The sequence below is a fragment of the Petromyzon marinus genome, chromosome 84, assembly GCF_048934315.1.
Source record: "Petromyzon marinus isolate PM22_M1 ecotype Great Lakes invasive population chromosome 84, UKy_Petmar_22M1.pri1.0, whole genome shotgun sequence".
In the NCBI taxonomy this organism is placed as follows: domain Eukaryota; kingdom Metazoa; phylum Chordata; class Hyperoartia; order Petromyzontiformes; family Petromyzontidae; genus Petromyzon; species Petromyzon marinus.
The window spans coordinates 765,138-781,233 of NC_133749.1; the positions used below are offsets into that span (position 1 = coordinate 765,138).

The 16,096-nt window shown below is 56.2% G+C and overlaps 1 protein-coding gene across 5 annotated transcripts in view; it reads left to right on the forward strand.

Moving 5' to 3' along the window:
* Nucleotides 1-4,285: 4,285 nt before the first annotated feature.
* Nucleotides 4,286-16,096, forward strand: part of PPP4C (protein phosphatase 4 catalytic subunit) — a 29,349-nt gene continuing 17,538 nt past the window's right edge. Inside the window, exons 1-5 of one of the 5 annotated variants that reach the window (XM_076057695.1) lie at nt 4,286-4,446; nt 5,469-5,500; nt 7,576-7,694; nt 10,830-10,881; nt 12,222-12,272. In XM_076057695.1, coding sequence (XP_075913810.1) covers nt 7,597-7,694; nt 10,830-10,881; nt 12,222-12,272 — 201 coding nt within the window. In that variant the 5' untranslated portion in view covers nt 4,286-4,446; nt 5,469-5,500; nt 7,576-7,596. Of the gene's footprint in view, nt 4,447-5,068; nt 5,330-5,468; nt 5,501-5,580; nt 5,726-7,574; nt 7,695-10,829; nt 10,882-12,221; nt 12,273-16,096 lie in introns of those variants that run through there. The other 4 variants (XM_076057694.1, XM_032944006.2, XM_076057696.1 and 1 more) reach the window with 4 other exon arrangements.

A 16,096-nucleotide genomic window follows, 5' to 3' on the forward strand; every position in this document is an offset into this window, starting at 1 on the left:
ACCACCACCTAGTGGTGACGTCACCACCACCTAGTGGTGACGTCACCACCACCTAGTGGTGACGTCACCACCACCTAGTGGTGACGTCACCACCACCTAGTGGTGACGTCACCACCACCTAGTGGTGACGTCACCACCACCTAGTGGTGACGTCACCACCACCTAGTGGTGACGTCACCACCACCTAGTGGTGACGTCACCACCACCTAGTGGTGACGTCACCACCACCTAGTGGTGACGTCACCAGGTAGTCAACATTTCCCAGCCACCATGGTGGTGACGTCACCACCTCGTGGTGATGGTGTCACCACCACCTCGTGGTGACGTAACCACCACCACGTGGTGAATGTCGTCAGAGAATCTTCCGGACGATCGCTCGCCACCGACGTCAATGTGGAATCCCGTTTGGGTATTACCTACCAAATAAAACGGGGAATTCGTAATCTAAATTTGAAGTTTTCGTGACTGCAAGGATCCAAACTCTTTGGTTCGGTCGGTAAAGTCACGTGGGTGAAAACATATATATGCAACAATATAAATAAATACACCGTTTAAAAATAAATAAATTTATGCAAACCGGCACACCTGATGACGACCGTTTGTGTTATGGTCGAAACGTCGTGAGAATTTTTTTTATTTGTTTTACATATATTTTATTGTTTCCCTTCAACGTGACTTTACCGAAAGAGCTAAGAATTTGAATATAAAAATGCACGACGTTTCGGGCCCAGCACAAGCGCCCGTCATCATGTTGGAAACAGCCCCAGCAATAGACAGATTGCTGAAACGGGCATAAAGGAGGCTGCTTGTGACGCAACGCTGTGTACACGTAGGGAGTGTTGGTGCAGCGGTTAGCGCGCTACGCTGCGCTACGAACCCGGCGACACGGGTTCGATTCCCGCTCACGGCCAACACCACCGGTGACGATTATTTAAACCGGTCCCGGGCCTCCCCTAGGTCGACTCAGCCTCAAATTAGTGACCTGGTGTAGCTGTGTAGTAAACATCGCCAGTGGGGAGACAAAGGCGGTGGGGCGTGGTGCTGGCCACCCACCCCCTCTGTGTGTGCCGTTACCGGCCTTCATAGGTGCTAGCTAACAGCACTTGCCCCTACAGCCTGTTACAGGCTACACGGGGGATCTTTGTCTTGTGTGTGTGCAAGTGTGTGTGTGTGTGTGTGCGTGTACACGTGTGTGAGTGTGTGTGTGCCGTTACCGGCCTTCATAGGTGCTGCTAGCTAACAGCACTTGCCCTACAGCCTGTTACAGGCTACACGGGAGATCTTTGTCTGTGTGTATAGGTGCTGCTAGCTAACAGCACTTGCCCCTACAGCCTGTTACAGGCTACACGGGGGGATCTTTGTCTTTGTGTATAGGTGCTGCTAGCTAACAGCACTTGCCCCTACAGCCTGTTACAGGCTACACGGGGGGATCTTTGTCTTTGTGTATAGGTGCTGCTAGCTAACAACACTTGCCCCTACAACCTGTTACAGGCTACACGGGGGGATCTTTGTCTTTGTGTATAGGTGCTGCTAGCTAACAGCACTTGCCCCTACAGCCTGCTACAGGCTACACGGGGGATCTTTGTCTACGTCAGAGGGGAGGGGGAGGAGCCAGGGAGGAGAGATTGAGGGAGTGGGGGGGGGGAGTGTCCACACAACGTCCAATCCGAGCGCAAGGAATTCATATTCCACAAATGACGTCACGCACCTGGTCAGACATTTGTGACGATATGTGACGAGCGAGGAGGGGGGGGGGTTAGAAATGTGACGTCACGTCAAAATAACGCAACTTTTAATGAAATATAGACAACACTTTTGAATTAAAGCTTTCGTGACTGCAGGGATTCATATTCTTGGTTCTTTCGGTAAAGTCACCACGTAGAAGGGAAACAATATTTGATTAATAAAAATCTGAAACTATTTTATTGTTTTATATTTTTTTATAAAATATATATTTACATTAAATATTTATATATTTTTATATTTATATGTTTTATATAAAATATAAATAATATAAAACAGTTAAATTGTTTAATATTTTTATTGTTTTATATTTTTTATATAAAATATATATCAACATTATATATTTATATATTTTCATATTTTTTATATAAAATATAAATAATATAAAACAGTAAAATTGTTTAATATTTTTATTATTAAAATATTGTTTCCCTTCTACGTGACTTTACCGAAAGAACCAAGAATATAGACGACACGTTCTACTTAATTAAATAGACTTTTTTAAATAAATGTTTTCTCCTACAACATCAGAGTGCAGCGCCACATTAAATACGCACTACAATGACAACGGTTTAAAGCGATTTGAAGCATGTTTAATATATTTATTTGCGGGGGGGAATCGTCCAAAATCACGTGACGTCATTTATGGACAACCCCAAAGTCACGTAGATCTATCTCCATATATATTAAAGGCAAAGTTGCGACTGTGTGTGTCTGTTCAAAATGTTTAGCGTACTTCCCGACATGCAACAAACTTGAATTTTGCCGCGTGGGTACTTTCCAGACTGTACACCATGCAACAATTATATATTAAAAAAATACACTTTTGTTTTAGAGGGGAGCTCAATAATGCATTTATTATATCCTTAGTTTTTTCGGTAAAGTCACGTTGAAGGGAAACAACAAAATAATAAAATATATAAACAATAAAAATTTCTCACGACGTTTCGACCATAACTATTATTATTTTGTTTCCCTTCAACGTGGTGACTTTACCGAAAGAACTAAGAATATGAATTACTGCAGTCACGAAAGCTTTAAATCAAAATTTAATGCATTTATTTTTTGCACGGCAAGTGAGCTGTGACGTCAAATCTGTCACGTGACCCCGCGCACGTGGAAGCGAAACGCATTGTAGTGTAGCAGGTTAAGCGCTACGCCGCGCTACGAACCCGGCGACACGGGTTCGATTCCCGCTCACGGCCAACACCACCGGTGACGATTATTTAAACCGGTCCCGGGCCTCCCCTAGGTCGACTCAGCCTCAAACGAGTATCTGGTCTGCTGTGGTGTGTAAACATCGCCACTTGGCGAGACAAAGGCGGCCGGGCGTGGTGAATCCAAGTCCCGGGCGAAGCCGCGTAGTCCAGCGAGTACAGTACGTATTAAAGGGAAATTTGTGAATGTGTGTGTCTCTTCGAAATGTTTAGCAAATTTCCCGACATGCAACAAACTTGACATTTGGCATGTGGGTAGCTTCCAGACTGTACACAATGCAAAAAGTATAAAAATAGACTTTTGTATTTGGGGGGGGAGGGAGGGAGCAATAATGGAAATAATATTTTGCACGGCAAATGAGCGGTGACGTCACATCTGTGATGTCACCCGCACGCGGCTGCTGCACGCAGTGTGCTTGTTGACGTCACGCAGTGTGCCTGGTGACGTCACGCATCCCCCCCACCCTCCGCGTTGGCCGTGTATTGCTCCAAGACAAGTATCCAAGTCGCGGGCGAAGCTAGTGGAAAAACAAAATTAAAATAACTTAAAAAGTATAGATTAAATATTTATTTATTCTTTAAAGTTACAAAATTACATTTTTATATTTTTACATTTAATTTGTATTTATTTTTACATTTTCTTTTTCATTTATTTTCTATCTACGTGACTTTACCGAAATAACCAAAAATACGAATTCCTGCAGTCAGTAAAGTTTTAAGTCAACGCAAGTGTACGTCTTCCGGAAGAGCAAACTGCCGTGGTGGTGTTGATGGCAGCGTCTTCCGGAAGATCGCTAGCCATAGACGTCAATGTTAAATCCAGTTTCAGGTAGAACCTACCAATAAAACTAGTACACGTCTTCCGGAAGAGCAATCTGCCGTGGTGGTGCCGATGGCAGCGTCTTCCGGAAGATCGCTAGCCATAGACGTCAATGTTAAATTCATTTTCAGGTAGAACCCACCAATAAAACGAGTACACATCTTCCGGAAGAGCAAACTGCCGTTGTGGTGAGAATGGCAGCGTCTTCCGGAAGATCGCTAGCCATAGACGTCAATGTTAAATCCAGTTTCAGGTAGAACCTACCAATAAAACTAGTACACGTCTTCCGGGAGAGCAATCTGCCGTTGTGTTGATGGCAGCGTCTTCCGGAAGATCGCTAGCCATAGACGTCAATGTTAAATCCAGTTTCGGAAGATCCTTCCAATAAAACAAAAAAACGTCTTCCGGAAGAGATCATTAACCATTGCATTGTCTTCGGAGCTTCTTCCGGAAGAGGAAGTTGCCGTTGTGGTTGTCCCCCTTGCTTAAGCGGACTGCGAAATCGAATCACTGCTGGCCCCCGGCCCCTGCTTATGCGTTGTAGGGATTCTCATTGGAGTCGATGTTAGTATTTGAGGGGAGCCGGCTCGGATCTGTCGCCCCCTCACCCCTTTCTCCTCCTCCGCCTCCCCCTCAGGGCTCTTCGTGAAAGCAACGAGGCGCCTCGTAAGTCTTCACCCTCTCCTCCTCGGGGTGGTTCATTTTATTTCGACGTTACAATAAAGACGATAAAGAGTTGAATTGGCCCTCCCGGTTTACCGCCCCCCCCCCCCAATTCGCTTGCCTAGATTGCATACCGAAGACCCTCGCCTTCCCCCGGGAAAGCCTGGGTAGGCCGCACGGGGGGGCGGGGTACGGATATTTTAAGGGTTAAATGTATGACAAAAGTTGTTAATTGTGTGACCTAAAGTTGTTAAATGTGTGTTGTTTGTATATTACGAAAAATTGTTGAATTCGCCTTCCCGGTTTACCGGCGTCCCGCCACCCTACTAACTGGCCTAGATTGCATACCGGGAGACCCTCGCCTTTCCCCGGTAAAGCCTGGGTAGGCCGCACGCGGTGGGTGGGGGGGGGTTACGGACATTTTAAGGGTTAAATGTACGACAAAAGTTGTTAAATGTCTGATTAAAGTTGTTAAATGTGTGTTGTTGTTTCTATATCCACCCGCGCCTCCTCGCCGGGGCGGTAGTGGGTGGGGTGGTTTATTTCATTTTCATGTTACAAAAAAAGTGGAATTGGTCTTCACGGTTTACCGGTCTCCCCCCCCCCCCCGTACTCTCTCGCCTAGATTCCATACCGAGAGACCCTCGCCTCCACCGGTTAAGCCTGGATAGGCCGCATGGAGTGGGGATGAAGTACAGCTATTTTAAGGGTTAAATGTGACTAAATTTATAAAACGTGTGTTGTTGATTATTTTATTTGTATATTACACGAGAAAAGTTTAATTGGCCTTCCCAATTTGCCGGCCTCTCTCGCCTAGATTGCATACCGGGAAACCCTCCACTTCCCCCGGTAAGGCCTGGTTAGGCCGCACGGAGTGGGTGAGGAGGTGGGTGCAGATATTTTAAGAGTTAAGTGGGTGACGAAAGTTGTTAAATCTGTTGCTTATTTATATATCACATCACTCAAAAAAAGTTGAATTCGCCTCGGTTTACCGGCCTCCCTCCATCCCACCCACTCTCGCCTAGATTCCATACCGGGAGACCCTCGCCTTGTCCCGGTAAGGCCTGGGTAGGCCGCACGGGGTGGGGTGTACGGATATTTGAAGGGTTAAACGCGTGACTAACGTTGTGTTGTTGTTGTTGGTTGTTGTTGGAGGCGAGCGAGCGAGAGGTGGGTTTTGATTGTGATCCGAGTTCGATTCCCGCTCACGCCCAACAACACCAATTGTGACGAATTAACTGAGCCAGTCACCGGAACTTCCCCTAGGTCGACTCGGCCTCAAGTGAGTACCTTGGTATGATGGTGTGTAGTAAAACATCGCCACTGGGGGAGACAAAGGCGGCCGGACACCCACCCGCTCGTGTGCCGTGGCGGCCTTCGTAGGTGCTTGCTAACAGCACTTGCCCCAATAGTCTGTTTGGGCTACACGGGGGATCTTTGTGTGTTACTGTGTGTGTGTGTCTAATAAGAGACAAAGGCGTGCGGGCGTGGGCTATGGCAACCCAGAGAGCCATAGAATCACTCACACAGAGAGACAAAGACTCACTCACACAGAGATCCATAGACTCACTCACACAGAGAGACAAAGGCTCACTTACACAGAGAGACAAAGACTCACTCAGAGACCCATAGACTCACTCACACAGAGACCCATAGACTCACTCACACAGAGACCCATAGACTCACTCACACAGAGACCCATAGACTCACTCACACAGAGACCCATAGACTCGCACAGAGACCCATAGACTCGCACAGAGACCCATAGACTCGCACAGAGACCCATAGACTCGCACAGAGACCCATAGACTCGCACAGAGACCCATAGACTCGCACAGAGACCCATAGACTCGCACAGAGACCCATAGACTCGCACAGAGACCCATAGACTCGCAAAGAGACCCATAGACTCGCACAGAGACCCATAGACTCGCACAGAGCCCCATAGACTCGCACAGAGCCCCATAGACTCGCACAGAGACCCATAGACTCGCACAGAGACCCATAGACTCGCACAGAGACCCATAGACTCGCACAGAGACCATAGACTCGCACAGAGACCCATAGACTCGCACAGAGACCCATAGACTCACACAGTAACCCATAGACTCACTCACACTGAGAGTCATAGACTCACTCATACAGAAACCCATAGACTCACAGAGAGACATAGACTCACACACTGAGACCCATAGACTCATTCGCACAGAGACCCATAGACTCACTCACACAGAAACCCAAAGATTCGCACACACAAAGACCCATAGACACTCACACAGAGACCCATAGACTCACTCGTACAGAGACCCATAGACTCACTACACAGAGACCCATAGACGGACTCGCACATAGACTCACTCACACACAGACCCATAGACTCACTTGCACAGAGACCCATAGACTCACTCACACAGAGACCCATAGACTCATCACACAGAGACCCATAGACTCATCACACAGAGACCCATAGACTCACACAGAGACCCATAGACTCACTCACACAAAGACCCATATACTCACTCACACAGAGACCCATAGACTCACTCACACAGAGACCCATAGACTCACTCACACAGAAACCCAAAGATTCGCGCGCACAAAGACCCATAGACACTCACACAGAGACCCATAGACTCACTTATACAGAGACCCATAGACTCACTCACACAGAGACCCATAAATTGACTCACACAGAGAGACACTCACAGAGAGACCCATAGACTCACACAGAGACCCATAAATTGACTCACACAGAGAGACAGACTCACAGAGAGACCCATAGACTCACTCACACAGAGACCCATAGACTCACTCACAGAGAGACCCATAGACTCATTCACACAGAGACCCATTGACTCATCACACAGAGGCCCATTGACTCATCACACAGAGGCCCATAGACTCACTCGCACAGAGACCCATAGACTCACTCACACAGAGACCCATAGACTCACTCACACAGAGACCCATAGACTCACTCACACAGAGACCCATAGACTCACTCACAGAGACCCATAGACTCACTCACACAGAAACCCATTGACTCACTCACACAGAGACCCATAGATTGACTCACACAGAGACCCACAGAGACCCGTAGACACCATCGAGGATCTTTGTGTTTGTCTTGAGGCTCGGGGGACGCTGGGGGTGATGGCCGAGACGAGCGACCTGGACCGGCAGATCGAGCAGCTGCGCCGCTGTGAACTCATCAAGGAGGCCGAGGTGAAGGCCCTCTGTGCCAAGGCGCGGTGAGTCACTCGCCCACCCAGCCACTCGCCCACCCACTCGCTCACCCACCCAGACACTTGCTCACCCACTCGCTCGCTCACCCACCCAGCCACTCGCTCACCCACCCAGCCTCTCGCTCACCCAGCCACTCGCCCGCTCGCTCACCCACCCAGCCACTCTCCCACCCACACCGCACGCTCGCTCGCCAACCCAGCCATTCGCTCACCCACCCAGCCACTCGCTCGCCCACTCGCTCGCTCACCCACCCAGACACTCGCCCACCCACCCAGCCACTCTCTCGCTCACCCAGCCACTCGCTCACCCAGCCACTCGCTCACTCGCCCAGTCACTCGCTCACCCAGCCACTCGCTCACCCAGCCACTCGCTCGCCCAGCCACTCGCTCGCCCAGCCACTCGCTCACCCAGCCACTCGCTCGCTAACCCAGCCATTCGCTCGTCCACTCGCTCGCTCGCTCGCTCACCCACGCAGCCACTCGCTCACCCACCCATCCACTCGCTCACCCACCCAGCCACTCGCTCACCCACCCACCCAGCCACTAGCTCACCCACCCAGCCACTCGCTCACCCAGCCACTCGCTCACCCACCCAGCCACTCGCTCGCCAACCTCCGATCGCTAACCCAGCCACTTGCTCGCTAACCCAGCCACTCGCTCGCCCACTCGCTCACCCACCCAGCCACCCGCTCACCCACTCGCTTACTAGCCCAGCTACTCGCTCACCCAATCGCTCACTCACCCAGCCATTCACCCGGCCACTCACCCGCCCAGTAGCTCGCTCGCTAATCCAGCCGCTCGCTTGTGCACTCGCTCACTCGCCCAGTCACTCGCTCGCCTACTCGCTCAGTCACCCAGCCACTCGCTCGCCCACTCGCTTACTCACCCAGTCACTCGCTCACCCACTCGCTCACTCGCCCAGCTACTCGCTCACCCAATTGCTCACTCAACCAGCCACTCGCTCGCCCACTCACTCGCCCAGCAACTCGCTCGCTAATCCAGCCGCTCGCTCGTACACTCACTCGCCCAGTCACTCGCTTGCTAGCCCAGCTAATCGCTCACCCAATCGCTCACTCACCCAGCCATTCACCCGGCCACTCACTCGCCCAGCAACTCGCTCCCTAACCCAACCACTCGCTTGCACACTCGCTCACTCGCCCAGCCACTCGCTCGTCCACTCGCTCACTCACCCAGCCATTCACCCACCCACTCGCTCACTCACCCAGCCACTCGCTCGCTCACTCGCCCAGCCACTCACTCGCTAACCCAACTACTCGCTCGCCCAGTCACTCGCTCGCCCACTCGCTCACTCTCCCAGCCACTCGCTCGCTGACCCAACTACTCGCTCGCCCGTTCACTCGCCCGTTCACTCGCTCGCCCACTCGCTCACTCGCCCAGTCACTCGCTCCCCACTCGCTCACTAACCCAGCCACTCGCTTGCACACTCGCTCACTCGCCCAGTCACTCGCTCGCCCACTCGCTCACTCGCCCAGTCACTCGCTCGTCCACTCGCTCACTCACCCAGCCATTCACCCACTCACTCGCTCACTCGCCCAGCCACTCGCTCGCTGACCCAACTACTCGCTCGCCCGTTCACTCGCCCGTTCACTCGCTCGCCCACTCGCTCACTCGCCCAGTCACTCGCTCGCTGACCCAAGCACTCGCTCGCACACTCGCTCACTCGCCCAGTCACTCGCTCGCCCACTCGCTCACTCACCCAGCCATTCACCCGCCCACTCGCTCACTCACCCAGCCACTCGCTTGCTGACCCAACTACTCACTCGCCCAGTCACTTGCTCGCTAACCCAGCCACTCGCTCGCCCAGTAACTCGCTCGCTGACCCAACTACTCGCCCATTCACTCGCTCGCACACTCGCTCATTCGCCCAGTCACTCGCTCGCCCACTCGCTCACTCGCCCACTCGCTCACTCGGCCAGCCATTCTCCCAGCCACTCGCTCGCCCAGCCACTCGCTCGCCCAGCCACTCGCTCGCCCAGTCACTCGCTCGCCCAGTCACTCGCTCGCCCACCCACTCGCTCACTTACCCAGCCACTCGCTCGCTCACTCGCCCAGCCACTCGATCGCTAACCCAACTACTCGCTCGCCCACTCGCTCACTCGCCCAGTCACTCGCTCGCTAACCCAGCCACTCGCTCGCACACTCGCTCACTCGCCCAGTCACTCGCTCGCCCACTCGCTCACTCACCCAGCCATTCACCCGCCCACTCGCTCACTCGCCCAGTAACTCGCTCGCTGACCCAACTACTCGCCCATTCACTCGCTCGCACACTCGCTCATTCGCCCACTCGCTCACTCGCCCAGCCATTCACCCGCCCACTCGCTCACTCACCCAGCCACTCGCTCCCCCAGCCACTCGCTCGCCCAGTCACTCGCTCGCCCACCCACTCGCTCGCCCAGCCACTCGCTCACTCACCCAGCCACTCGCTCACTCGCCCAGCCACTCGCTCACTCACCCAGCCACTCGCTCACTCGCCCAGCCACTCGCTCACTCATCCAGCCACTCGCTCGCCCAGTCACTCGCTCGCCCACCCACTCGCCCACTCACCCAGCCACTCGCTCGCTCACTCGCCCAGCCACTCGATCGCTAACCCAACTACTCGCTCGCCCACTCGCTCACTCGCCCAGCCACTCGCTCGGCCACTCGCTCACTCACCCAACTACTCGCTCGCCCACTCGCTCACTCGCCCAGCCACTCGCTCGCTAACCCAGCTGCTCACTCGCCCAGCCACTCGCTCGGCCACTCGCTCACTCGCTAATGCAGCCACTCGCTCACCCACTCGCTAACTCGCCCAGTCACTCCCTAACTCGCCCAGTCACTCGCTCGCCCACTCGCTTACTCACCCAGCCACTCGCTCACTCACCCAGTCACTCGTTCACCCGCTCGCTCATCCAGCCACTCATTCGCCCACCCACCCGCTCGCCCACCCACCCGCTCCCCTACCCACCCACTCGTCCACCCACCCGCTCGCCCGCTCGCCCGCCCGCTCGCCCGCCCGCTCGCCCGCCCGCTCGCCCGCCCGCTCGCCCGCCCGCTCGCTCGCCCACCCGCTCGCCCGCCCACTGACTCGCTCACTCCCGGGCTTGTGTTTTCACCCACCCCCCCCCCCCACTCCTTCTACAGGGAGATTCTGGTGGAGGAGAGCAACGTGCAGCGCGTGGACTCCCCGGTCACGGTACGCGTGCTGTGGCCCACTGCCACCCAGTGTTGTTGTTGTTGTTGTTCGGTTGGACCAGGGAGGTGAGGCACAACTCTGAGCTGCTGTGTAGCTCTGAGTTCAGACGGGCGACCTGCCCATCATCACCACGTGGTGGTGGCAGCTCACACCACGTGGCTGATGTCATCATCATCATCACGTGGTGATGGCAGCTCACACCACGTGGCTGATGTCATCATCATCATCACCACGTGGTGCAGCTCACACCACGTGGCTGATGTCATCATCATCATCACCACGTGGTGGTGGCAGCTCACACCACGTGGCTGATGTCATCATCATCATCACCACGTGGTGGTGGCAGCTCACACCACGTGGCTGATGTCATCATCATCATCACCACGTGGTGGTGGCAGCTCACACCACGTGGCTTATATCATCATCACCATCACCACGTGGTGATGGCAGCTCACACCACGTGGCTGATGTCATCACCATCACCATGAGGTGATGGCAGCTCACACCACGTGGCTGATGTCATCATCACCACGTGGTGCAGATCGCGACGGTGATATTGCTGGGATGATGATGATGATGATGATCATGACGATATTGCTGTGATGATGATGATGACGATGATATTGCTGGGATGATGATGATCGTGACGGTGATATTGCTGGGATGATGATGATGATGATGGTCATGACGGTGATATTGCTGTGATGATGATGGTGATGATGATAATCGTGACGATGATATTGCTGGGATGATGATGATGATGATCGTGATAGTGATATTCCTGGGATGATGATGATGATCATGACGATGATATTGCTAGGATGATGATGACGATGATATTGCTGGGATGATGATTATCGTGACGGTGATATTGCTGGGATGATGATGATGATGGTCATGACGATGCTATTGCTGTGATGGTGATGGTGATGATGATGATATTACTGGGATTATGATGATGATGATCATGACGATGATATTGCGATGATGATGATGATGATCATGACGATGATATTGCTGGGGTGATGATGGTGACGATGATATTACTGGGATGATGATGATAATGATGATATTGCTGGGATGATGATGATGATGAGGATATTGCTGGGATGATGACGACGATATTACTGGGATCATGGTGGTGACGATGATATTACTGGGATGATGATGATAATGATGATATTGCTGGGATGATGATGATGGTGATGATGATGATGGATCGTAATGATGACGATGGCGATTCTACTGGTGAGCAATGGCGACCACGTTGATGGTTGTGATTTTTGCTGCATTTGCACAACCCCTGCCCCCTTGCCCGGCCTCCAACCCTCACCCCACAGGTTTGTGGGGACATCCACGGCCAGTTCTACGACCTCAAGGAGCTCTTCAAGGTCAGCTCATGTCCCAAACGCCAACTACCGTGTCTCTCTCCCCGTGTCTCTCCCCCCGTGTGTCTCTCTCTCTGTGTCTCTCTCCCCGTGTGTCTCTCTCCCCGTGTGTCTCTCTCCCCGTGTGTCTCTCTCCCCGTGTCCCGTGTCTCTCCCCCCGTGTCTCTCCCCCCGTGTCTCTCTCCCCGTGTCTCTCTCCCCGTGTCTCTCTCCCCGTGTCTCTCTCCCCGTGTCTCTCTCCCCGTGTCTCTCTCCCCGTGTCTCTCTCCCCGTGTCTCTCTCCCCGTGTCTCTCTCCCCGTGTCTCTCTCCCCGTGTCTCTCCCCCCGTGTCTCTCTCCCCGTGTCTCTCTCCCCGTGTCTCTCCCCCCGTGTCTCTCCCCCCGTGTCTCTCCCCCCGTGTCTCTCCCCCCGTGTCTCTCCCCCCGTGTCTCTCCCCCCGTGTCTCTCCCCCCGTGTCTCTCCCCCCGTGTCTCTCTCCCCCCGTGTCTCTCTCCCCCCGTGTCTCTCTCCCCCCGTGTCTCTCTCCCCCCGTGTCTCTCTCCCCCCGTGTCTCTCTCCCCCCGTGTCTCTCTCCCCCCGTGTCTCTCTCCCCCCGTGTCTCTCTCCCCCCGTGTCTCTCCCCCCGTGTCTCTCTCCCCGTGTCTCTCTCCCAGTGTCTCTCTCCCCGTGTCTCTCTCCCCGTGTGTCTCTCTCCCCGTGTGTCTCTCTCCCCGTGTGTCTCTCTCCCCGTGTGTCTCTCTCCCCGTGTGTCTCTCTCCCCGTGTCTCTCTCCCCGTGTCTCTCTCCCCGTGTCTCTCTCCCCGTGTCTCTCTCCCCGTGTCTCTCTCCCCGTGTCTCTCTCCCCGTGTCTCTCTCCCCGTGTCTCTCTCCCCGTGTCTCTCTCCCCGTGTCTCTCACCGTGTCTCTCCCCCCGTGTCTCTCTCCCCGTGTCTCTCTCCCCGTGTCTCTCCCCCCGTGTCTCTCCCCCCGTGTCTCTCCCCCCGTGTCTCTCCCCCCGTGTCTCTCCCCCCGTGTCTCTCCCCCCGTGTCTCTCTCCCCCCGTGTCTCTCTCCCCCGTGTCTCTCTCCCCCCGTGTCTCTCTCCCCCCGTGTCTCTCTCCCCCCTGTCTCTCTCCCCCCGTGTCTCTCTCCCCCCGTGTCTCTCTCCCCCCGTGTCTCTCCCCCCGTGTCTCTCTCCCCGTGTCTCTCTCCCAGTGTCTCTCTCCCCGTGTCTCTCTCCCCGTGTGTCTCTCTCCCCGTGTGTCTCTCTCCCCGTGTGTCTCTCTCCCGTGTGTCTCTCTCTCCCCGTGTGTCTCTCTCCCGTGTGTCTCTCTCCCCGTGTGTCTCTCCCCCTGTCTCTCCCCCCGTGTCTCTCCCCCCGTGTCTCTCCCCGTGTGTCTCTCCCCCCGTGTGTCTCTCCCCCCGTGTCTCTCCCCCCGTGTCTCTCCCCCCGTGTCTCTCCCCCCGTGTCTCTCCCCGCGTGTCTCTCCCCGCGTGTCTCTCCCGCGTGGTTCTCTCTCCCCCGTGTGTCTCTCTCCCCGTGTGTCTCTCTCCCCGTGTGTCTCTCTCCCGTGTGTCTCTCTCCCCGTGTGTCTCTCTCCCCGTGTGTCTCTCTCCCCGTGTGTCTCTCTCCCCGTGTCTCTCTCCCCGTGTCTCTCTCCCCGCGTCTCTCTCCCCCGCGTCTCTCTCCCGCGTCTCTCTCCCCGCGTGTCTCTCCCCGCGTGTCTCCTCCCCGCGTGTCCTCTCCCCGCGTCTCTCTCCCCGCGCCTCTCTCCCCGCGCGTCTCTCCCCGCGTCTCTCTCCCCGCGTCTCTCTCCCCGCGTGTCTCTCCCCGCGTGTCTCTCCCCGCGTGTCTCTTCCGTGCTCTCCCCCCCGTGTCTCTCTCCCCGTTCTCTCTCCCCGTGTCTCTCCCCGTGTCTCTCTCCCCGTGTCTCTCTCCCCGTGTCTCTCCCCCCGTGTCTCTCCCCCCGTGTCTCCCCCCGTGTCTCTCCCCCCGTGTCTCTCCCCCCGTGTCTCTCCCCCGTGTCTCTCCCCCCGTGTCTCTCCCCCCGTGTCTCTCCCCCGTGTCTTCCCCCCGTGTCTCTCCCCCCGTGTCTCTCCCCCCGTGTCTCTCCCCCCCGTGTCTCTCCCCCCGTGTCTCTCTCCCCGCGTGTCTCTCCCCGCGTGTCTCTCTCTCCCCGCGTGTCTCTCTCTCCCCGCGTGTCTCTCTCTCCCCGTGTCTCTCCCCCCGTGTCTCTCCCCCCGTGTCTCTCCCCCCGTGTCTCTCCCCCCGTGTCTCTCCCCCCGTGTCTCTCTCCCCGTGTGTCTCTCTCCCCGTGTGTCTCTCTCCCCGTGTGTCTCTCTCCCCCGTGTCTCTCTCCCCGTGTGTCTCTCTCCCCGTGTGTCTCTCTCCCCGTGTGTCTCTCTCCCCGTGTGTCTCTCTCCCCGTGTGTCTCTCTCCCCGTGTCTCTCTCCCCGTGTCTCTCTCCCCCGCGTCTCTCTCCCCGTGTGTCTCTCTCCCCGTGTGTCTCTCTCCCCGTGTGTCTCTCTCCCCGTGTGTCTCTCTCCCCGTGTGTCTCTCTCCCCGTGTGTCTCTCTCCCCGTGTGTCTCTCTCCCCGTGTCTCTCTCCCCGCGTCTCTCTCCCCGCGTCTCTCTTCCCGCGTCTCTCTCCCCGCGTCTCTCTCCCCGCGTGTCTCTCCCCGCGTGTCTCTCCCCGCGTGTCTCTCTCCCCGTGTCTCTCTCCCCGTGTCTCTCTCCCCGTGTCTCTCTCCCCGTGTCTCTCTCCCCGTGTCTCTCCCCCCGTGTCTCTCCCCCCGTGTCTCCCCCCGTGTCTCTCCCCCCGTGTCTCTCCCCCCGTGTCTCTCCCCCCGTGTCTCTCCCCCCGTGTCTCTCCCCCCGTGTCTCTCCCCCCGTGTCTCTCCCCCCGTGTCTCTCCCCCCGTGTCTCTCCCCCCGTGTCTCTCCCCCCGTGTCTCTCCCCCCGTGTCTCTCCCCCCGCGTGTCTCTCCCCGCGTGTCTCTCTCTCCCCGCGTGTCTCTCTCTCCCCGCGTGTCTCTCTCTCCCCGTGTCTCTCCCCCCGTGTCTCTCCCCCCGTGTCTCTCCCCCCGTGTCTCTCCCCCCGTGTCTCTCCCCCCGTGTCTCTCTCCCCGTGTGTCTCTCTCCCCGTGTGTCTCTCTCCCCGTGTGTCTCTCTCCCCGTGTCTCTCTCCCCGTGTGTCTCTCTCCCCGTGTGTCTCTCTCCCCGTGTGTCTCTCTCCCCGTGTGTCTCTCTCCCCGTGTGTCTCTCCCCGTGTGTCTCTCTCCCCGTGTCTCTCTCCCCGTGTCTCTCTCCCCGCGTCTCTCTCCCCGCGTGTCTCTCCCCGCGTGTCTCTCCCCGCGTGTCTCTCCCCGCGTCTCTCTCCCCGCGTGTCTCTCCCCGCGTGTCTCTCCCCGCGTCTCTCTCCCCGCGCGTCTCCCGCGCGTCTCTCCCCGCTTGTCTCTCCCCGTGTCTCTCCCCGTGTCTCTCCCCGCGTGTCTCTCCCCGCGTGTCTCTCCCCGCGTGTCTCTCCCCGCGTGTCTCTCCCCGCGTGTCTCTCCCCGCGTGTCTCTCCCCGCGTGTCTCTCCCCGCGTCTCTCTCCCCGCGTCTCTCTCCCCGCGTGTCTCTCCCCGCGTGTCTCTCCCCGCGTGTCTCTCCCCGCGTGTCTCTCCCCGCGTGTCTCTCCCCGCGTGTCTCTCCCCGCGTGTCTCTCCCCGCGTGTCTCTCTCCCCGTGTCTCTCTCCCCGCGTGTCTCTCCCCGCGTGTCTCTCCCCGCGTGTCTCTCTCCCCGTGTCTCTCTCCCCGCGTGTCTCTCCCCGCGTGTCTCCCCCCGCGTCTCTCCCCCCGCGTCTCT